General features: G+C 37.3%; 1 protein-coding gene across 2 annotated transcripts; it reads left to right on the plus strand.

Moving 5' to 3' along the window:
• Positions 1-7,436: 7,436 nt before the first annotated feature.
• On the plus strand, positions 7,437-24,768 carry LOC129763250 (leucine-rich repeat protein soc-2 homolog). 2 transcript variants are annotated; one of them, XM_055762136.1, is made up of 4 exons: positions 7,437-7,575; positions 13,927-15,006; positions 20,943-22,290; positions 22,350-24,768. In XM_055762136.1, the coding sequence occupies exons 2-3, from the start codon at positions 14,093-14,095 to the stop codon at positions 21,811-21,813; spliced, it is 1,785 nt and encodes a 594-aa protein (XP_055618111.1). In that variant the 5' UTR covers positions 7,437-7,575; positions 13,927-14,092; the 3' UTR covers positions 21,814-22,290; positions 22,350-24,768. The 2 variants fall into 2 exon arrangements, with proteins under 2 accessions (XP_055618111.1, XP_055618112.1); XM_055762137.1 differs by lacking the exon at positions 7,437-7,575 and adding an exon at positions 11,376-13,421.

Genomic DNA, 24,768 nt, shown 5'->3' on the forward strand with positions numbered 1-24,768 from the left:
TAAACTGTGAATGACCAAACTATTTCCCATGATCGAACTTTTGTAGTTACATGTTTTACAGTTCATGTCTTGAACTGACTAAAATTTAGAAAGTACACTACTTAGAATAATTATGCTGCTTGTTTGAAAGATTAGAAAATTTTGCGTTGAATGCAGGTGTAGAACATTTGAATTAATGAAACCAAGTAACTTTTAAATGTAGCGAAAAAAACAAATTTGAAATATTGTGTTTTTTGTTAATTTTCCAAAAGTGCATGATAAACTGGATTGTTGCTATCAACTAAATAAAAGTGGTTGGAGACCACTCTACAATTCCTTCCTTGACACCACACTGTTATCCTCTTATTATCTTCCACTAATTTGAACCTTCCACAACAGAATTTTATGCAAAATTTCCTCAAATGGAAGCAATTGAATTGTGATAAGCAGCGTACTTCTCGAATTAAAGTCAGTTTAAGGTAAAAACCGGTCTCGAGGAATAGTTCAATAATTCCATCGTAGTTGAGATTTGACCATAGGCGTGGAAGATTTTTTATGATCCTCTATCACCTAAATATTCCGGATCAGCAGTTTCGTATTGCGCTGACGACTAAAAGTGAATCGAGTGTGTAAATGAACCGACATTTCCTGTGACCGATCGTATTTCGAAGTGGGCAAAGAACTACACTCGACAAAAAAAAAATTAGAGGAGCAAAATGCGACATCGAAAATTGTGAGTGATTTTTGAAACGCTATAACTCTGTTATAAAATCATGCATTCGTCAAAGCCACAACTGGACCTTGTATAAACTATTTTCAAGTTTGCGATGGGCATATTTGACCATCGATTTGTTGTGCGTTCATTATTTCATGAAATATTCCTAATTCAAAATTAAAGGATAATTTTTCATTCGATAGAGAATACCTTTGTAGTAAATAGTTCTACTGAAACTGGAAACGAAACAATCAGGTTGATTGGATTGTTATTGGGCATTTTTAAAATCTATAGAAACTTTGAAAGCAAACAAAAAAGCTTTATCTTTTCTTACAATGTCTTTTGTCTACAACACTAAACACTAAACATCACACTAAAAATATGTACGTACGATATCCCTGAACTAGAAATGTGTAGCTTGAAAATGCTGTATTTTTTTTATCTAAATGTCATCATTTATATCGAAGCTACAGGTGTTCCAAAATCCCTTATAAATTTCGACCCTTTACTCCACAATCTTGACAAAGGATCAATAGATATCAGTGCAAGCTCCCTATTTAATCTTTTCTTTTCTTGAAATTCTTTTTAGTTGAGAAAAAATAATCCATGCATATAAAACTGATCTGTTCGTTTTTGTGCGCTTCAAAAACTCGAAAAGTTCGACACTGATGGAATACATATTATGATACAATATGCAATTCACTTCAAAGATTGTTGTTGCTACTCCTCCTCAGGAACCTTTAAGATTTCCAGATTGAATGAGACACTTCTGAAACACTTCTGAAATTAAGCTGTGAACGTAATTAATTTTCTAGTATTAAATATGTATTCTGTTTGATGGCCGCACATTTCTTTGAAAGTGTTTAAAAATCGTGAACTAAGATTGTATCTGATAATGATTATGAATTCTCGCGTAACTTTTGAAAAGGTCCTATGTAACAATTGTAAACAAATCGAGTTAATGGATGCACGCTATTAGTTTTCAATCATTGAATGCATTACAAAAACAATTGTTCACGTATCTATCTTCTTCATCTTTTTATCGCTGATACAAAAAATATCCAATGTACAGAATCGGATTTGAAGCGCCCGGCTGTTACTTCGGACGCCTCCTTCCTCCGACGACCGAAACGTCCGAAGTAACAAAGCAGTCAAAACAATACGAAGTCGTACTTCGGTCGTTTTGAGTTTTTGTTTCTTACAGCTGTTGTTACCGATTTCAATGCAATTCGACGAATGATAACAATAATAATTCGCCTTTAGAATGAAGTGCTGTTATTTGGATTGTTGCTTAGAAGATAGTTTAAATTTTTTGTCGTGCAACGTAATATGTCCAATGTGCAAATGCGGGCAGACAAAACGTCCAATGTAACATTTTTCGCTCCTAGTCTTCAACTTTAATTTCAAATCACGGAACAACAGTTCTTCTTCTTCTTCAATGGCACTAACGTTCCTAGAGGAACTTCGCCGTCTCAACGTAGTATTACTTGCGTCATTTTTATTAGTACTTAGTTGAGATTTCTATGCCAAATAACACGCCTTGAATGCATTCTGAGTGGCAAGCTCTAGAATACGCGTGATCACAGTGCCAGTCGGAGGAAATTTCTTTGACGAAAAATTCCCCCGACCAGAACGGGAATCGAACCCGAACACCCGGCATGTTAGTTATGACGCTAACCAATCGGCCAAGGGAGCACCGGAACAACAGTTACGATTGGTTTTTCAGAGTTATTCTTGACTGCTAGTGGTGAAAGTAGCGATAAAGATCGGAAGCTTTTAAGACAATTCGCGGAATAATGTTTGGGTCTTCAACTTCGTTTTTCTCGAGTTGACGAAAATGTTACATTGGACCTTTTCAAAAGTTATGCGAGAATTCATTTATTTTTATTCGATTGGGATTGCTCAATCTTTGGAATTGTATGATTTATATTCGGATGCGAACCGTATTCGCTTGCTACTCATTTCTCTGTCATAAAACCTCAATGACACATCTCCCCCCCCCCCCCCAAAGGGGGTACCACGGTCTGAATAATCGAAAAAAATATAATTTTTGTTTTTTGCATTTTTGGGAAGCTTATGCCCTTAGAAATGTTGTACTAAAAGGATTTTTCGATATATAATTTCGTTGGAAAGTTACAGCCAAAAGTATGAGATCCCCTCAAGGGATACGGTATTGCTGTACGAATTTTCAAACGCGTTTTTTCCTGAGATACACGTCCTTTGTCGCCAAAATGACCGCCATTTTGAGTTTTCCGAATTTTCAAAAACCCCTATGTAACGCTTCAGGTATTGTCCCAAAGTTCCAAAATATTAATTGGATTTTGTTCTACGACACCCCGTTGCTTCAGAACCGATACCATCAGCATGGTACCGATTTCCAGAGAGCATCTACGCTTCCAGCTGTCAACAGCGTAATAATCATTATTCATGCACTCAAAAAATGCAAAATACATCTTCAAATATACCTTAAACAATAACCAAAATATCCGAACGCTTCATTTTATCCTAACAACCGAAAAAAATCACGAAAATTCATTATTTTTCACCCTTATAGACAGGGGTCCCCCCTTTAAATGGAATTGAAATTTAATTTATGCGCAATTCAGTTATTTTCTAAACTATTCTAATAAAATAAAGAAAAATGTCGACACGGTCAACAGGGGAGGGGTATGAAAATGTCCACGCTAGTCCACGGAGGGGGAGTCTAAAATCGTGCTTTTTCTGTCCACGTGGTATGTGGACAGCCCCTTAGATAAAGTCATAGTGTCATATGAGAGTTAAAAGGTTTGCTATCCGTTTTCAGAATAATGGTTTTGATTTCTCTAAAAATAGCGAATGTTGTGCTAATGTATGAACATTGACTTAAACTCATATTCATACGCTGGTTGAAATCTCAACTCGATTTCGAAGGCGTTGACCAATTTCAGAATTCCATCATTAGTGATACCATACTAATGATGGAATTCTTGTTCATTGCACCTATCTTTAGCTGTCTTAAGCCGTTATCTGCGGTTTTTTTATGTATTCGAAAGGAATATTTATGATTTTTTTCATCACGTGGTTTTTAAAATCGTTATTTTTGGAAATTTGATGGTTTCTAAATTTCCTACACAGATAACTTCCTTGGTTTTTACTGGGATTGCTGTCGGAAGCTTGTAAAGGAATATCAATAACTTTTGAGCAATTCTAATGCAACCATGTGCGAACTTTATATGTCTTGTGCTCTGGATCATTGTCTTCGTGAAACTTCAATCCTCGATTCCATCCCATTTCGTTAACACTTTGCTTCATATTTTCCTTCACGATTCATTCTGATCCACTACACCAGTTTGAGTCGCTGTATGATAAGTTTTTAAATAAAGGACTGTCCACTGCTATTTCGACACGATCTTCACTCTCACCCGGCGACACGGTCCAGCTATCAGCTTGGCCGTTGTTGTCAACGTAATACCAAACTTCTTCCGCCATCGCTCGGAAATCTTGCAGAAGACGCATTCCACCCAGCAAACATTAAATCGTATAATTTTCCAAAATTGGAGACGGTATACACACAACCAAGACACGTTAGGGTAATTTATTACAAATTTGTTTACTATTGGCGATAGACGACGAAAGAGGATCTGATACAGAATTTTGTAGGCAGAATTCGAAGAGCTTTCGTTTCAACGGGTTGTTTTGTATTTTGTCTCGATATTGTCATTTCACCGACGAATTGCGTCAGAAGTACCTTTGTCTCACAGAAAGGCGTAATGATTATGGGTCTATGGGCTGCAAATGTGATTTGTAAATGTTGATGTCCAACAGCGGTATGTTCATTTTATCATTTTGTTGAAACAGAAGTTTGCAATCCACAGGTGTTCTGATTTTCAACTCCAACCAGATGGTATCCCTACATATTATATACATGTATGAAGCCGTAAACGACGATATTCCGATGCTTGTTACACTTCTATATTGATTTGATCCGATAATTTTAACTAAAATGAATAGCATATGCGTATATAATGCTGCATAAAGCGATATTAGGACGATAGTTATATTTATGTACGACTTAATCCATCAGTGATACAGAAATCGTGTTTCGATTGCAGATACACATTATGCACACTCAGATTGATGTTTTATACAATTGTAATTTGATACAAATCGCATATAACCTAGCATGCACAAAAGTTATACGATTCAATGTTTGTTGGGTCCAAAAACCATAAGTGCCGAAGTAGCCACCCCAGCCTCTCGATCCGACAATCTTACGTTGAGCCGCAACAAGCCGAAGCGTTTTTTTTTCCAACTTCAGTTCAGGCTTGCTTAAGCGACTAAGCGGCCCACGAGCGTTCGCCCATCTCTTATTAAAATTGTGCCAAGTAACCTTTTTTTTATTTATAACAAGCTGTAGACGTGCAGAGACTTTGAACTTGGCGCGAATGAGCTGGATGATTCAAAACTTTGTTTCTTTAGAGTCGCACCAGATGAAGTACGTGGTGATTGGTGGTGATTTAACGGGGACTCCAGTGTTGAAGTATAATTATAAATTTACACCAACATAATCCGTTAACTCGGTGTTATCCCGGAGCTCGCTTGAAAAAGAAGTGAATGACGTTCCCTTTGGAGGCGATCTGGCGTAGTGATTACATCCGTAACTCTCACGCTAAATGTCACGAGTTCGATTCCCACTCTCGATATATATTTTTTTTCAAAAATGGAAGTAAAAGTGACAAACCGGCCAAAAGTGTTGAAGGTCACTGTAATACGGAAAAAATTACGTTCGCTGCCGCTGTAAAGTGCATTTCGGTTGAACTGTTTGGTTGACTAATTGCAGTAGTTTCCACCAAGGCGCTTATATCAATGTATAACAGGTGAAGCAACATCATCACTTCAATAAGAAGGGGATTACGGTTTGTGGAGTGGGGGTTGTTTGTTTTGTTATTGCTAGGATACGCTATTTTTGTATTTTCACATGCGAGAGTGTGGAAATGAGAATGAAATACTACAAAATCATCCCTTCTATTTCACATAAATTCGCAAAAGCCGAACATAGTAGGCATCGTTCGAATAAACGTCGTAGCAGTTTGTAGAGAGCCGCCGGCGGCGTTCTGATGCTGTTTGTAAACAATACCGACAGCAATTCCAATATGGCTGAAAATGCATTTCATATGATTGTTTCACCTGGTATATATAGAAACGCCTTGGTTTCCACATCCAGCGCTAGGCAGCATGAATCTAGAAGGAAAGTAAAAGGAGAGATCTGATATTATTGGGATGATGGGAATCATAGGTATGTTCGAAAATTTACCCAGTTTTGGCGTAAATGCTAATTATTTTATAATCGATTAGTGTAGCAATACACTTCCTTCCCCTTCGAGGGGAGTCATCGAATGCTCTACTACTCACTTCAGCAAGAACTTTGGGTTGAGGATTTTTTTTATTCGTTTGTGTGAAGGAGTAGACATCGTTCCTAAGTTGTGCCTCCTTTGACGCTATTCATCAAATTATTTGTTCCATTTGCGCCATTGAATCGTTTGTTTGAGAAACACCATAAACGCCATTTTTATCAAAAATGACTTTTCGGCAGATTTTGAGTCCTTGATGACACCTGCATCGACTGTCAAAATTTCAGAAAAAGTTAGTTCTACGAACCCCCTTAAATTGGGGTTGCAAATATTCGTTTGTTTGAGAAACCCCATAAGTCCATGTTTCTATTATCACCATGGGCATCTCTGCGATAGATATGCAATTTCGGTATCTGCAAGTTGAAATTTTTGACTACAGTACAAGGTTTAGTTGTATGAATGTCGATAGAAACAGTACTGCTAGTGGGACACAGTTGAGGCTAGATCAAGATCTTAACGCATAGAACGATTCAATACTGTAGGGCATACCGTAGCGTTTAGGCTATGTTCCTAGTTGAATAACTTTGTCTGTTGGAGGTTTTAATTTGATCAGATTTCACCTGCTTGAAACTATACTCAAGTTGTCGACTTTACGAATTAATTTCCGAGAGTAATTGGTTGATGATCTGATTAGCATAGTGATGGAGAATTGAGCTGATGCACTTCGCACCGACTGAGTCTATTTCGTCAAACAATATTACGACATTTATTTGTGTCCTCTGTTAAATAATGGTTGTACACTATAAGAATTAGGTTTTAGTAGAATCATTGTAAAAGTTTCTCAATAACGGTTGAGTGAGGGTCAGGACTACGTGTTTAAGCACTCAAATAACATCAATCATCAAACATTTGTTTTCATTGAAGATAAAAAAACTAAAACTGCCTTCAGACGTGCTTATATTAATCGACATTAGGTTCCCTAGAAATCCTGAAGAGTTTCAACCATCCAAACAGCATTGTTGAAACTCCAAATGTTCGTAATCCAAAAATTTGAATTCGGTTGAATTTTTTGCACACGTTCAAATACACCGTTGTTCAGAATTGGAGTTAGAGAAAAGAGGAGAATAGAGGATGCTTCCAATAACATTTGCTTGTAAACAATTGGCTGCAAGTTGATTCTTACGAATTGAAGAAACTTAGATCAATACGCCGAATAATATTATTCATCCGGTATTTAACAATAACTGGAATTTGACGATTATTTCAACGTAAAACATAAGAAAAGGTGCACCCCTAGGCGGCATATTGCTCAAATCATAGTTCTGCAGTATACTCTCTTTCTCTATTCGAACAAGACGGAGAGGCAGAGAGAAAAAAATCCGATGAGTCGAGCCAAAGCGAAGGAAAACACAGATCCGTTCTACGCGTGAAGGTGTGTGGTCGCGCAATATTTTTGCTGTGGTTCGCATCATACTTTTCAGGGGAAATCTTTGTGTGAATCAGTGAGATAAACAAGTGCAGAGACACCGCAGGATAAGTCGTTTCGCGAGGGTAAGTTGCTTGACCTGCAGGTAAGAATAGCTGTATTGATGTGGTGTCCGTAATCTCGAATACTTGCGACGCAGTATTTGGCTGGGCTGGAAAAAAATTCTTATGGTCCCATGGATGGAGGTGCAGGAATTTTCACATATTTTTCGCCCTGCTTCTCAACTAAGTTGATTCGCTCTCTATTCTCGCGGTGAGTAATGGGAGAGAATTCTTCGCGTTCCTGTGTGTGAGGTGCTGTAGTGAATGTAATAACAAAACAGACGGTGCGTTAAGTAGAATCGTTCAGGGTTTCGGAGGATTTTCTGTTTATAAACTTATTATTTACGGAAATGTGAGTTTTGACGAAATACGTCTCTTCTCCATAGAAGGTTCAACAGAAAGGAATCATGTTTCTCCATGCTGAATCTTTTTATCACAATTTTCACCAACGAAATCACAAAAGTTCTTCAATTGTTCTAGAAAATCGCGTAGATATGAATGTATTTATAAATTTTCACCGTGAAGTTTTCAATATCGATTGCATGTTGAATATGTTCATTCAAACACAATTTATTAAAAATAATGAAGTTTTATTCTCTTCATACTGGAAATACGATACAAATTGACAGAACGACGGAACAATAAAAAATAGTCGAAAAAAGTCATAGTTGACGTAGGATTCCATTTTTTTTTCTGTATTATAGTGACTTTCAACACTTTTGGCTGGTTCGTTACTGTTACATCCATTGTTGGAAGAATGTCGGGAATGAGAATTGAGCTCATGACCCTTAGCGTTAGAGGTATATATGTTATCACCACGCCAGATCGCCTCCGAGGGATTCCATTAGGCTATCTGTTGCATGCTAATTTTGGTTGTTGGGCATTGTTTGTTCACTCCACCAGTGTTTTCAACCGAGTGATGATGACAGAAGGATGTTGATTAGTCGTTGGGTGGTGCGTATCTCGATAGAAGATGCTGAAGTGGAATGAGATATGATGAAAACCGCCTTCTGTGGCCCTGGACGAGATGACTCCTGTGTTCTGAATTGATGAAATGGTGCGTCAGAAAAAAAAAACTCTAATGTCATAAAATTATCATTATCGAACATAATTTTTCTCACCAGAAAAAAAACTGGCATTCAAATGAAGCACAAATTTCAGCATAACTCGAGAATCAATCAAGCAAACGGAACCCAAATTGGCATGTGGAGATTTTAGAGGGTACGAAATGTTTCTATGGTGGTTCGACACCAATGGACCTGGGAATGATTCGGAATATATAACAAATCTACCGAGAAAGAAACTTTTCAATTCATTCGCCTCTATTATCTAACGAGAAAAATTGGAAATTATGTTAAATAGTTCTACCGGAACTCGAAGAAGAAAGAATGTGCTATAGTGTCACATAGAGAATGGGCAATTAGAAAGGATTGAAGATATTGATTTTGAGAAAGATGAAGAAGTAAGTAAATGCATACAGGTATTAACTGGAAATAACAACTCTGAAATATGTGATCAAATAACATCAGCAGAAGATAATTTACACACAATGACAGTAAATAATTCGGGTTATAAAATTGAATGCGCAAAACAATTCACTTTTTTGCTCGTATACTGTTTTTGAGAAACATACGAGAAATTGTTATGAGAAAAGCTTTGCAACATCAATCTCGATTTGTCTTATGTTGCATTTGTAATAATATGTTGTATTACGGTTCATGCGATAAATTATGTAATAAATGTTTTTCTATATACAGTCAACTCTCCCTAACTCGATATCCAAAGGGACCATCGAGTTAGATACAGAAAATTTTTTCCTAATTTTTTTTATGTCTCAAATTGTCATATATTAGGGTAAGTGTCCCAATTATGGTATGAATTTGAATTTTTGATTCATTTCCTTAAAAGTGAAAAAACACCTTTCTCATATAAAAAAAAATATTTTTTCCAGAATCTTTCAGGAGGTGATAGACGGTTATATTTCACGAAAAAAAATCCTTCTACGCATATGTTAGAATTTCAACGATGACAGACTTATAGAACTTTTTCTTTGTTTCGGATTCTGTTGGCTCAAACTGACTCTACATTGAAAAGTATGCTACGTAATCCGATTTTGTTGCTTTCATTTGAAAGATGAGAAAATTTAGTACAGGATATAGTAGTGGAACACCTAAATTAGTGGATTAAACATTTTTGAAGTGGAAAATTTAAAAGTTTTTTTTTTATTTATAATTATTAATTTTATCCTAAAAATTCATACTAAACTTGATTGTTTCTATCAATTAAATTAAAGCTCTCTAACCTCTCTACAATTTGTTCTTTGACGCCCAACTTCTATCTCTCTTAATTTCGCTGCAATATCGATATAAACAATTCCTGATGAAGATTCAATCAAAATCTTCAAAAATCGCGATTTTTAACCCACTGTACTTATAAAAGCCACTTAAATTTCACCTTAATGCTGAAAGGTAATTTTTTTTCTTGAAATTATTCATATTTGAATTATAAAAAAAATCTTTTTTCCAAACTGTATACAATCGAGTCCTAAATTTTACATAATCGAATCATATATAATCGAGTCCAACTTGCATGAGGCACTAGGTTAACAAAGAAAATATTGATTAAGTATGTTACTCAAACTGAATTGTAACGATCACGCAGGAACTGTGCAATCACAAAGAAATGTTCGAATAGTTTCACAGGAACATTTTCAGTTGATTTCAATATTCCGGACATATTCTTCAGGTTTGATTAAACGTTCGAATTAACATCTCAATAGAACTACTATCTTCAGCGTGTTTCTCAGGTTTTTCAACACTTTCCAGTATATCGGTATCTGGCATCAGATCACAGCAAATCACGTTATTGTACCGTCGACATCAGCAAGCTCACGACGCATTAATTATGCCAGCGGAATATCACTCCCGTCCATGTTGGTTGTGCTTTGAAGTTAGGAATTCCCAGTTTCTGGACAAATTCTCAAGCCATATCCCGAAGAATAGAAGAGGGGTAAATTATTCTGTCTAGCTTGACAAGACAAAAATTCCTTGACCGCTCCAGCTTCACGATTCTGACCAACCTTATATGCTTTTGGTCCAGATACAATTTTCCATTCCGATTCCATTTTTACTTTAGTTTGAGTAGTGTTGATACCGCACTTTGTGCAATACTGAAATTATTTGCAGCTTCAGACCCCTTCCGTCCATATTTTTCGACCTGCTCGATGATGCTCAAACCTTGCGCAATGGTTAGCGTTTTGATTGTTCGCTTGAAAGGTTTCTCGTGGTTTTCCATACTTGAAAAGAAATTGTTTGATGACACGAACACTCCGTCTTCACTTTAAAGGGCAATTGAAATCTGAGGTAATAACGCACAAAAACATGTACGCGAAAATCAATCGAGTTAGGGAGGTGAAAATCCATGGAAAAATGAATCAAAACACATCGAGTAAGAGAGGCATCGAGTTAGGGAGGTATCGTGTTATGGAGAGAAGAATGCTTGTAAAATCGAAGGTTCCATGAAATCCATCGAGTTAGGGAAAATATCGAGATACAGAACATCGAGTTAGGGAGAGTTGACTGTATTTTGCATGTCACAGGGAAAAAAAGTGTTTAAATTATACATATTGGAAATAAAACACCTTTTTCACAAAAAAAACCTGTTTCGAGTGTATCGCGTTTCCATTATGTCACGCGAAAATTTTTTTGATTTTTTTGATAATCGAGTTGTTACTGTATATAATTTCTCTCATTTTAACTGTAATGAATTGTGATGGAGTGCTTAAAAAGACTGTTTGATAGTTTCATATAATAAGGTAAATGATTTTGGTTTGTCCACGTTTTTAAATGCTCTAGTTGAGCGCACGTGTGTCAAATTAGGTATTCGAATATTTCAAAACATATAAATTATATTGTCTTCTTCATGATTTACAGTAGTTTTATAGTATATTTTTACGGATCTACATGTTTTAAAGGATTATAAAATCCACATTCTATTGGTGCCAATGCGCCCTTCACTTGAGCTAACTTTTAATCAATCACCAGATGATTATTTGGCACGTATTCAGACCTTTTCTGGATCATAACACTTACAAATATTGTAAACATCATGGTTACACACCACTTGTATTAGATTTACTTGGCTAAACCATGGATTTAATGCATTTAGATGACCTCAATTCTGATTATGAGTTGTCCAATTCACTAATGTTGTTTTGTTCTCATGATTTCTATGGCAATCGCTTGGCGCGCTGCAGTTTGTTTATTGTGTCCTTCGCGCATAGCGAAAATAAAGTTTCTCTGTGTTGAGTTTGTTGAGGTGAACACTTTGAGAATTCCCAAGAAAAGGCAATATTCTGAAGAAAGCCCAAATTATGAATTGATCAATACGATGACAGTAAACTCAAGAAATGGGAAATGCAACATCTACTTTTAAATTCGATTTTTTTTTCATCCAAAAATAGTGATTTCTAAAACTGGACAAGCCATGATCATGTTTCGAACAAACCATGATCAAAGGTGGTCAAACCATGATCATAACTTCTCTTTGTGGAAAATCGTTAAAAAACATAAAAATTTGAATAATTTCAACGCCTTATAGTTAGAAACTAGAGATTTAGAGCTTTTCGACAAACCCAAACTCGTCTTGATTATATGTGATTTTCATGAAGAAAAATCGATTTGAATTTACTAGTTGCGTGAAAAAATTCTAAATTGGACAAACCAAGATCATTTTCCCTATATTATACTATTCATTGTTATGAATTTGTTATGTTATTGCTTAGATCGATTGATGCCAAAACCTCGTAAACCCATAAGGAAATAACTGAGCAAAATTGTAAGTAATAAGCCGCCGCTTATGTCGTCAATTTCGACCAACCAGAACTGGGTATTTCCGTTAGGTTAGGGGTTGACATTTTTCAATTGGATTTCAATTCGTTAGTTGAATTCATGACATATATTATTTTATTCAATTAAGAAATTTGTTATGGAGTGCCGAAATCGATTGACGCAAAAATCTCATCAATCCATCATGGCATGACCGAGTTTATTACGTTTGAAAATGGACATTTTTCACGATGCGATCGATTTTTGTTTTTCAATTTGTAACCCCAATCCTACGTCAATTTTTAAAGTAATCCTACGTTAAAATGGTATTGTCTCGCTCAAAACGGTACGTTTGGCCAGCCTATTCTTACCCGACTAGTGGTTCTGAACTGACTTCCAATTCAGTAGCAAATAAACTCACAACAACGTAATATACAGGATGTAAACAACGCATAGAAACCGTGAAATATTAAGGTAATATCTGTTAAGTGAGAGCACAGTTACAAATATTTTAAACTTTGGCTATAACTTTGTACTCACGCTAAATACTAAATCAATTTGTTATGAGAAACATCAACCATAGGAAACGGAGCGACCGGAGGAGTGGTGATCAGAATAATGTGAAACAAGTTCAAGTGGAAGCGTAGATTGTGTTTTTTTTTCTATTTTCACCTGAAACTCTGTTATCTCCGTTAGACTTTTGTCCTACCGTATGTTTTTGTATTCAGGAGATATTTTAGCGCTGCTCACAGCTCTCGCTTCACATTCGCCAGAGCGCGAATACGTGGTGGGCAAAAGTTCTCGCATCACGTAGGCTCCCTATTTGGATGCTCTCTCTCTCTCTTGCATTGATTAGGTCGGCAAGTGAGAAACTGAGAAGCTGAAGCTCAATCGAGATTACGACAGTGTAGTAGCATTTACTAGCAAACGAGCGAAAGTGTAGTTCACAGGCGGGCGGATTTTTCTTCCTTTCTTGTGCGTTGTGAAAAATTACCAGTGCCAAAATCATAAAAGAAAACAGGATTAGAACAACACAGGAGGCAGGTAAAACCCATTTTTCTAATCTACATTCTACTAGGGGTGTTAAATAGGTATTGTAAGGATAGTTTCATATGGAGTGAAATCTTGGGAGAATTAATTCGAATCTGGATGTTGCTTTTTCTTATGCAAAATGACGGCCATTAAATTGAGTAGAAGGACGAGGCGTGAAATTTTTCTCTCCCATAATGTTTTAGTGGGGAGGAAGAGGGCCATCCAAATGGCCATGATAATGGGTGGTGTAGTGCAATGCGAAGGTCTTTCCCGGGTATGTGATGCCAAGAAAGGTGTAAACATGATTAGTTTTTACTTGTGAAAATAATATGTTCAGTTTTGATCTCATATCGCCTTGGCCGTCGTTGGGTTGAAATAAAAATAAAAATATTTTCGTGGGCAGTGTACGATTATGATAGTGAAGGTCAATTTATCATATTCATTCTATGTGAGATGCTGATAGTAATCTCCATTTAGATTAACAGCAATATTTTACTGTTTTTTCTTCAAATTGCAGATTGATACAATTCTCTTCAAAGTGCGTTGTGGACAAGCGAAAGCAAAACATTAATTTTGTTTTGGCGAATGATGTGTTGTTAAGCAACATAAAAAGGCACATAAAAATTGAATTTTTTTTCTAAGCACGAATCGCACAAAAATACGAACTCTGTAAGGTACAAATCATGAATCAGGACAGTTCTGCTGGACCGAGCTCCTCCGGCCAGAGTAGTGGTGCATCGGCGGCAGGTGGTAGCAGTAGTGATTCAGCCGCGGGATGCAGCAGCAGCAGTGGCTCGACAGCAGGCCCCAGCAACAGTGCTCCGGTGGCGGGATGCAGCAGTAGCAGTGGCTCAACGGCTGGTCCTAGCAGCAGTAGCAGCGATATGCCGACGGAAACCCGCCAGAAGACCGTAACGGTGAAGCATCCGGAATCCAACAAACCCAAACCCACCACCAAGAAAACTAAAGCGATGCAGGCGTCCATCGATATGACCAAAGCTTTCCATCGGTGCAAAGAGGAAAACATTCTGCGGCTTGATATGAGCAAATCTTCCATCACTGTCATTCCGTCCTCCGTTAGAGTTTGTACCAATCTCGTCGAATTCTACCTGTATGGAAATAGAATAAGCCGTCTCCCGGAGGAAATCGGTCATCTGTCGAACCTGAAGACACTGGCTCTGAATGAAAACTCGCTGAACTCGCTGCCCGATTCCATGCAAAATCTGAAGCAGCTACGGGTGCTGGATTTGCGGCATAATAAACTCTCGGAAATTCCTCCCGTTGTGTACAAGTTGAAATCCCTGACAACGCTGTATTTGCGCTTTAATCGCGTCAAGAAGGTTGGTGATAGGGTGAGAAATCTCACCAATCTGACGATGCTCAGCTTGCGCGAGAACAGAATTATCGAACTGTCGGAGGAAATCGGCCACTGTAAGAGCCTGACGACGCTGGACTGCTCGCATAATCATTTGAGACATCTACCGGAGGCGATCGGTAATTGCACTAATTTAACGGCGCTTGAGTTGCAACACAACGAGCTTATGGACATTCCCGAGTCGATAGGCAATCTGTCCAATTTGATGCGGTTTGGCTTGAGGTAAGTTGGGGTTTTTACTTAATTTGTGGTTTGGTGCTGGTAAAAGTTACTGGTTATGTAGCATTTTCTTTTCTATTGGGTTGAGACGAAAGTTAAGTTTGCAAGAAAAAAAACACTCAGAAAAAAGTGTAGTAGGCTAGAAAAAATTTCGACGGGAAGTGGCGGTCTCTCGCACGCAAACCTGTGTTCCACTGATTGCCCTGGTAATTTGAGACAAACATAGGATACGATCCTTTAGCAAGGTTCGTCCGAGCTTTAGCAAGCATACGTTTGCCCGATTAATTTTTATTACTCCATGATCTGAAAAATTAAGGTAAATGATGTTGATTTTTCCGATTTATGGTGTTTTCACGCAACTAGTAAATGCAAATCAATTTTTCTTCATGAAAAAAGTCTGAAGCCTCTTAAAAACAAACAAAAAACTGAACAGAACTTCATCAAAATCACATACAGGAAAACCTGTTTTTGTGCGGTTGCATTTTGTGCGATTTCTCATTTGTGTGACTGTTGAGGTGCAATATTATTATTTGTGTGATTTAAGACCCGATGTCATACTAAAATCGCATTAGAAGAGCTGCACAAACGAGGAATCACGCGAAAAGGAACCGCACAAAAACAGGTTTGCCTGTATAATCAAACGAGTTTATGTTTGTTGAAAAGCCCCAAGTCTCGAGTTGCTAATAATACCATAATGCGTTCAATCTATCCAAATTTTTATGTTTTTTGACGATTTTCTTCAAAGATAAATGATGATCATGGTTTATCCGAGAAATGATCATGGTTTGTTCGGTTTTTGAAAACTCCATTTTTGAATGAAATTTGAATTTGAATTTTCAAGTAGATGTTGCATTTCTCATTGCATGAGTTTACTGTCGTCATATTGATCGGTGGATAGTCACGGTGAGGATTCTGGAATTATTCTCATTTCGAAGCTCAAATGTGTCTTTGGCAGTTGTGTCTCGTCCATATGTGCACCTCGTTACACAGTAGCCATTTAGGCGTAAGAGTATTCCTATCTCATCGATACACATTTTTATCTCTTACACATTAGCCATTTAGGCATAAGAGTATTCCTATTCTATCGACACACAACACATGTCGTATTTTTCGGCGTAGGAATATTTCTACTGTTCGAATGTTCACAGTTGGACACAGCGGGACTGTTGATATGAGGATTCCATTGTGGTGTTATAAATAGCACCAATTACCGATGCAGCAAATCGTATGTGGAATGAGAGGCTGGGATGCAATTGTGGGCAACGATATCGTGCATAGAATGTTGTGCACGTTTACAAGAGAAGAGAAAAGGTGTGAGTTCAATCAGATCGCCTCATCGTGACCCTCTCCCAAATCTCGCAACTCGAACTTAGAGAACTATACACGCATTCGGATCGACGCGCTTTGCGTAGGATGCTTTCATATAGCAGCTCTCTGAAAGCATGTTTGGCGCCATAGATTTATCTTGTCATTGACGTCAGTTCGTGCACTTTTTCTGTGCCCCAGATTGGCGCACTCCAAATGATTAAATTTCATCCAGCTTTTTTCGGTGTACCGATTGTGTGTTTTTCGCGATATATCGTCACAAATTAAAAGTAAATATGAATATTGTTGGGCAGGATATTGTTCATGAGCTTTTGAAAAGGCCGTTTGCGAAAAGGTGTGTTCAGGCAAACCTGTTTTTGTGCCGTTGCTTTTTCTGCGATTTCTCATTTGTGTGACTATTTAGGTGCGATTTTGTTATTTGTGCAATTAGTTTGCGTGATTCAAGACCCGATGTCATGATAAAATCGCACAAACGAGGAATCACGCCAAAAGGGACCGCACAAAAACAGGTTTGCCTGTATAGGGTAATTACTTTTTGTGTATAAAAGCGTTAAAAGTCGAACGACAAATCAAATCAACTCAACTTAAAGATGTAGAACCCTAGGTTGATCACTTGATATGTAGTCCTTTATTATAATGTAAACCAAATTAAGAAATAAAAAGAAATTAAGTGAAAAAAAAAACGACAAATCAATGTTGTTTGAGAAGCATGCTTGGATACGGCAGGTTGCAGCAGCAATGGAGAACAAATCACAAATTATGTTTTTTTCATGGTGTCCCTAACGCAACTTAGAAAAAAAGCGCTATATCGGTTATTTCAAGAGATAGAAAAAAACTGTGTTCTACAAAGTTACTTACAGTAACTGGGGCTACAACATTGTCGAACTATGTTTACCTCTATCTACAAAGATAAGAAAGTTAGATTTTTTTATTTCATCGAAAATTTTGGACCATTGTGCATTGTTGATTGAACAGGTAGCTCACATGGATACGCGTCGCCTCTGCACCTAGGTACCAATACTCTCTGAAATCGCATTAACCCATTGTGGTCGCATTGTATGTGGACATGGGAACTGGTCGGAATAACTTTCATTAGTACTTAGTTGAGATTTCTATGCCAAATAACACGTCTTAAATATATTCTGAGATGCAAACTCTAGAATACGTGACCACAATGCAAGTGGAATTAAATTTCATTGACGAAAAATCCTCTGACCAGAACGGGAATCGAACCCGAACTAGGGTTGGGCGATCTTACATCTTAGAAGATCGATCTTTTCCTGTCCGATTTCCAGTTTTTAGATCGATTTGTTGTACTCCAAAAAATCGTGAAAATATTTTTTTTCTTCGCGATCTTTTTGATTGTAGATTATTCTTTCTAAACTTGTTCTTCAGTGAACAATGATTTTGATCTATCTCAACCACCATTGTGAAAATGAAAATTGTTGTGAAATTAGTGGTCGTAAATTTAGGAGAAGCAGTTTTGTAAGTTTGGTCATTACCAAACAAGTGGTCACAAGCCAGGTTGCCAGCTTCAATTTTCAATAATCAGGAACACTAAAAATGAAAATAAAAATCAGGATAAATCAGGATAAGTTCAAATTAGGTTGTCCGGGAAGTTGGTGCTGATTTTTGGGGAAACAAAAGCATAATTTAAATAGACATACAAATACACAGGCGAATTTTATTCAATTTGATATTCACAATTAAAGATTATATTCTCCTAGGACATGTTTGCTTTTGCATCGAAAACTGTTCAAAGTATTTAAATGGTGCCCGCGGGGTCCAAAGTTATTCCCTTGAAAATATTTTACAGGGATCTGAACCTGTCATAATCTGAAGGTGCAACACCCGGTTAGTTTAGCTGGTGGGATAACACCCTCCAGCCAGACTCCAAAATAATGTGTTGTGTTGTCGAAGATACATGTAGTTTAGCAATGCTCTGATGGAACACGTATTACATATTCTCATATGGATTATGAATCTTATACATCCTACATATAAAATCTACCAAATATGGATTGAGAGAAAAAAAAAGATCTCGCAAAACTACTCTGGATGTCCATTCATTTAAATCGTATTGAAAGCATTGAGATTCGTGTTCTGTCATTGTGAAGCGAAAATCATAATGGATGTTTCAAGTGGAATAAATGCACTTACAAAATAAAAATTATGAACGAAATTCCACTTTTCAGTATACAATTGCGGATCGGAGAGCATTTTTTCTGTAGACTGTTATGACAGTTCTCATTTCCGACTTGAAAAATATTGGCAGTATATTCATAGCGGATAATTATTATTTTGTTGAAGTTAAAAGTACAAAATCGACAAAAATCAGACGTATAATACGGTTGGATTTTATGATGTTATTGTCAGCGGAGTTCTAAATATCAGTTGCTGAGTTTCTAATAATAATTTTCAATTACTCTATTTGATTAAATAATTCCATGACGGCACAAGATGAATGCCCTGGAAAATAAATTTTTTCTGGGCTTTCAAGTTTTTGTTTGTGATCTTCACTCTGAGAATCAAATAAAATGCCTTTGATGTTTGAATAGAAATGTAAAATGTTTGTTCGTTCCATGTTTGAAGAAAAGACAACTCTTATATGGAACAAGTAAATAAATTGGAAAAAGGCATTCGATTTTTCAAAGATCGATTCTTTGGTACCGATTCAGGGTGTCGACTACCTGGAAAAACCTTCAATATCAGGGAATTCGAACAATATCATGAAAAACAAGGAAATATCAGGGAATATTGTCACCAATTTGGAAAAAAATAAATTCCGGCAATTAGAATTCTGATTATTGCAGTAATTAGAAAATTAATGATACAAAAAAATTGTATTTGACTAGTTTCGTTCTCTGTAGATTTCTCAGTGTATGTTGTTTGCTTTCGCTTGTAGAACTTAGTCCTTGCGAATGGTAAACAGCACAAAAGTAGACGGCTTTTACGTTCGCGCTGTTTTTACTGGTATTTGGCATCAGTATCTGCAGTTCAGCTTCAATACATTCCCTTCCTTTTCGGCTTCGAAAAATATTGATAAATTCATGCTTGAAAATCATACTATCAAAGCTAAGATCTTGTGGCGCCTAGAATCAGTTAAGTGTCACAAATCACTAAGCACTGCTGAAAAAGCCATAGTTGTATTGAGAACAATGTTTCGTAACAGTCAGCAAGCTGAGAGGGTCTAACTAGGGCGTGATTAAATTAGCGTTATGATGATGATGTTTGGCTTGATAAAACTGTATAAGCTATACATTGTAGTTAGTTTCGACGAGTCATTGAACAAGACATCAAAGAGGCTACAGATAGATCTGAATGTCAGGTTTTGGGATGGAGAAGAGAACGATTTGGTAAATCGTTACATGACGTCAATGTTCTTGAGATGTTCTCAAGCTTCAAAGACCAACTTGCAGCTTTTCAAGAAGGCCAGAGAATTATATATTTTAACAAACTTCTTGTGTCGATGAGGGGTATGAACGTGAAAAAGTCATATTACGTGAGCTGCAACTAGTCTTTAAAAATGGAGAAGAAAAACTTTTGAATTCGGGTACCTTCGGATTGCATATTTGACACGGTTCATCAAAGGATTCTTCTTGGATGGCATTAACGTTCCCAGTGGAACTTTTGCCTTCTCAACGTAGGTGTTACTTACGTCAATTTTATTAGTAGTACTTAGTTGAGATTTCTATGCCGAATAATACGCCTTGAATGTATTCTGGAGTGGCAAGCTCTAGAATACGCGTGACCACACTGCAAGTCGGAAGAAATTACTTTGACGAAAAATCCGCCGGCCAGAACTGGAATTGAACCCGAACTCCCGGCATTATAATGTGGGACGCTAACCACTTGGCCACGGGAGCACACCAAAGGATTGGTGGATTTCAAATAACTCACCAAAATGTTACGACAGACATCGTCTGAGATGCGAAACACTGGTTTTAAAGCTTATGAAGCGTTGATGTATCGTTGATCATTGATTCCGATAAAAAATTGGAGGGAAAACGATTCGATAAGCTTTTAATTGTTGACTATTTTGATATTTGATGGATTATGGACGTGGCAGTGGAGCTCCAGAAGACTCATCACTGAAACAATATTGCTAGCAGCATAAACACATTTCCTCACTATGACCCGAATAATGAACGACTGGACCATTTTTGGGAAGGACAGGTTTACAGGTTCTGTCTCTCGTGTGGAAACCCCAGCGTTAAGAGGGCTTTTCCATTAATAGCGAATTTTTTTTTTAAATTTAATTGTTTAAGCTAACTAAATGTTTTAGGAACTACAGCTAAAGTACTATTAGAGAATTTGTACACAGGATACATCTGGAATTTTCCGAAAAATTACTTAAAAATCAGGGAATATCAGGGAAATTTCGAATTTTGAGTCGACACCCTGCGATTTAATTAGTGAATCGATCCCTGATCCGTTAAGAAAATCCATCCGTCAAAATCAATCTTTTTTTCAAAGATCGCCCAATCATAACCCAAACCCATGGCATGTTAATCTGTGACGCTAACCACTCGACCACATTTAAATTAACGTATGTTTAATCACGAGCTGAGAAATGTGTTCATTAAGTTAATACGTACCCGTCTCATCCGCAGATACAACCGCCTGTCGTCGATTCCGGCCACGCTGAAGAATTGCATCAACATGCAAGATTTCAACGTCGAGGGTAACGCCATCAGCCAGCTGCCGGACGGTCTTCTGGCCAGTCTAACCAACCTGTCCAATATCAGTCTTGCCCGTAATGTGTTCCACAGCTATCCATCCGGTGGGCCGGCTCAATTCACTAATGTTGCCTGCATAAACTTGGAGCACAATCAAATTGACAAGATTCAATACGGGATCTTTTCGCGGGCCAGAGGACTCACCAAGTTGAATATGAAGGAGAATTCACTCACTACGCTACCCCTTGACATTGGCACCTGGACGCATATGGTCGAGCTGCAGCTCAGTACCAACTCGCTGACGAAGGTCCCGGATGACATTCACTGCTTGCAGAATCTTGAAGTACTCAGTCTTTCCACCAATTTGCTGAAGCGTATACCCAGCACGATCGGGAATCTAAAGAAACTTCGCGTGTTGGATTTGGAGGAGAATCGTCTCGAGTCGCTCCCATCGGAAATTGGACTCTTGCACGAGCTGCAGGAACTCAATCTGCAGTCCAATCAGCTGACATCCCTCCCTCGGACCATCGGTCATCTGACCAATCTGATCACACTATCCGTTGGCGAGAATAAACTTCAGTACCTGCCGGAGGAGATCGGCACAATGGAGAGCCTTCAATCGCTCTACATTAACGAAAACCGCATGCTCGTGAAGCTACCGTATGAGTTGGCTCTGTGCCAGAATTTATCCATCATGAGCATTGAAAACTGTCCGCTTTCGGCACTCCCACCGGAAGTGGTCAGCGGTGGACCCAGTCTGGTGATACAGTATCTAAAGCTACACTCACCCTATCGACAGATGTGATTTGTTGCAGCAGCAAACATTGATACTCTAGCTGCTGCTTAATGGGCCTCCCCCGCCCCACTTTGCTCGTCGTTTCATCGTTCCGCTTTTCTTACACACACATTTCCGCTGTAAGAAGATATCCCTGTCCGTCCTCGGGTGGTGCTGTGTGCGATATATAATAGGTGTTCACGCACGCGGAGAGCGCCCTGGGGCGGATTGGTTTTGTTCTGTTTGAAAGAAAAAAAAAAGTAAAAATATTGATGTGATTAAAATAAAGCTTTAAAAAAATATTACTATTGAAAAATTATGAACAAAATATATCCAGTGTGAATAGATGGAAATAAGTGAAATCATTGAAAAAATTATATTTGTGATTAGTATCAAAACAGAGCAGGGCCACGCAGAGTCTGAGATGAGGTGCAGATGTTGGGGTAATTCTTTCGTTGCAAGCAGACAGGATTTGCAGACGCTCGGACAGTGTTTTTTTCCTCTGAGGTAAGCTGAGACACTTTCAAACATAGGAAAAAAAAATTACACCAATTTCTGCTTTCCAGAAACCAAACACCGGGGATTCACTCCTCTTGCGATCATCCAACGAATGTGGGGATCCATGTGACTGCCACCACCACCATCAGACGCATCAAATGGGAGCGAGAGGTATCAAATTTCACGCGTCCTCGTTTCGGTACGTGACGATCCAAGATTAAGGATGAAGGAAACCAGAAGTTACAAAAAAAAACAGTCAGTTTGAAGAAAAACCCGAAACCATTTTTTTGTTTGTGCGGGTAACGAAGAACGACATGAAAGAGAGTGTAAACTCGATGTTATTTTTTATCGATCAATTTTATGTGTTATTTTATCCTGCTACAGGAAACACGATTAATATATAAACGAAGACAATGAAGCAAAGCCAAAATGTTAATCCCCAACCTATTCTCTATGAGCGAATTCATACAGGTCGGTTAGGTTTTAGAAGATTGTTTTTTTTTTTGGGAACTGGACACGGAAACGATAATCGATTTCGAAGGCAATCAGTTTTACTTTTTAATTATAGGAAAAAAACTTCTCAACAACCAGTTTGTTGGGATCAGTGTTGATGGCCGTCTAGAGGAATGTTAGTTTAAACATCAGTATATTAGATGTAACGTTTGTAGGATAATTATTTGACTGTGTAAAACAATTGTACCTTTTTTGTTGGGCAAATCTTCTCACGTGAAGGTGCTCTCTTGATATTTGTATGATGCTTCACTTCCCTTTTTTTCATGTTCTACCATTTAACGCTCTCAGTTTGTGGCATTTATGGAGTGTTGTGTTCATCCTCTCCCCTAAAATCTGTAGCATGTAAGAACTGTAACGAATTTTTAGTCGTAATTTGAGAACCAGGGATTCCCATTGTTGAAATTTGTAAAGTTTGGTTATGAATCAGCCATTTTAACTCGAGTGCTATATACAAACATCTTCCTTTCAAAAAGATGTTAATGATGATTTGAATTTACGTTATTTACATTTTGACTGTTACCCATAATCGTTCATTTGGAAATCACGACAAATGATTTGAACAGTTGAAACGTGACTAATAAAACATAAATCACAGTGTTCGAAAAAATGTTCCAATTTTCCCGATAATTTCTACAGATACTAGCCCATCAACCTATTGGGTATGTATAACCAATGATATCCTCATCAAAATAATCGCCAAACATCGGAAATCATGCGACGCCCCGGGTGTGCTTGCGCTGGTTCGCTAATCGCGAGGAAGCAAGGCGCACTGCTCATTCGAGACTGGTGCAACGGGAATCTCGCATGGTTCCATCATAAAGAAAGTGGGGATTCATGCCCTGAAACATTATTCACCACAAACGCATCTTTAAGAAGCAAACTTTCCACGTTTATTTTCTAGTCAACGGGAAGTATCAATAAATGAATAAATAAATAAAAAATGTGCTTCATCAGCACCTATCTATATTATATGTAGTTTGGAATTGGCTTGATAGATTTTAGAAGGTTCGTAGGTTGATAATCAGGCAGATAGTCTCATACACAATTACGTACAAAAGTTCTATGCAACGGAAACAAAATCTACATTTTCAAACATAAAATAGAAATCCCAAAATTAGTGAACAACAGTGAAATGGCCTAACCAATGATAAAAAAAGTTGTAGTGAGATGTGCGATCAAACAAAAAATATTGTATGGTAACGTAACAATGAGTGTAACGGAGGAGAACATGAAAAACCAGAGTATATGATCTATTTATCATCGTTATTATCCCAGAACACAGATAAGAATCATAAATAAATGAGTCAAAGAAATGAAAAAAAAACAAACAAAGAGAAATACATGTTAAACGATATACAAAGAGACAAATGATGGCATTTAAAAGATTATATGAAGGATTTAAAAAAGTGTATCGATGCACGCACTCATAGTGTGCAAGTATGATGTTGTATTTAAAGGAATAAAAAATATCCCACAATTAGGATGCTGTAGTAGATTCATATACATATACGAAGGAATCCAGCTCTGCTTCTTTCCGAGGAACAATGTTTTGAAATTAAATAAAGTGAATATTTCAGTTCCTTCCGTAAATGATATTGATCTTCAGTGCCATATTTTTTTTTACATTTACTTGATGATTCTATTCAAACATTACGATGCAACCGTTTAAATGTTACGTTGGAAAGTTTCCCCAAATCTATTCCTTGGTAGTTCCTATGAAGTAAATTAACCAGACAAACCCTTTCTGAAGATGCATAATGAACTACTAATTACCGAAAACAGATTACAAATGGCAGATAAAAAACACACAATACGCACACAAGTAAAGTATTCAGTGGAAATACCGGATAAGAATAATATTTATAAATCGTAGAAGTATTAAACTGAAACAATGAAATATTAAAACAAATAAAAATACTATATCTGTAATTGTATAATATAATTATGCTGTAACTGTGTACAGGAAGAACCAGA

The sequence above is a fragment of the Toxorhynchites rutilus genome, chromosome 1 (assembly GCF_029784135.1).
Source record: "Toxorhynchites rutilus septentrionalis strain SRP chromosome 1, ASM2978413v1, whole genome shotgun sequence".
NCBI lineage: Eukaryota > Metazoa > Arthropoda > Insecta > Diptera > Culicidae > Toxorhynchites > Toxorhynchites rutilus.

Coding starts and splice junctions, on each gene's coding strand:
- LOC129763250 (XM_055762136.1), top strand. CDS start 14,093: ATGAATCAGGACAGTTCTGCTGGACCGAGCTCCTCCGGCCAGAGTAGT. Junction 15,007..20,942: donor TTGATGCGGTTTGGCTTGAG/GTAAGTTGGGGT, acceptor TCTCATCCGCAG/ATACAACCGCCTGTCGTCGA.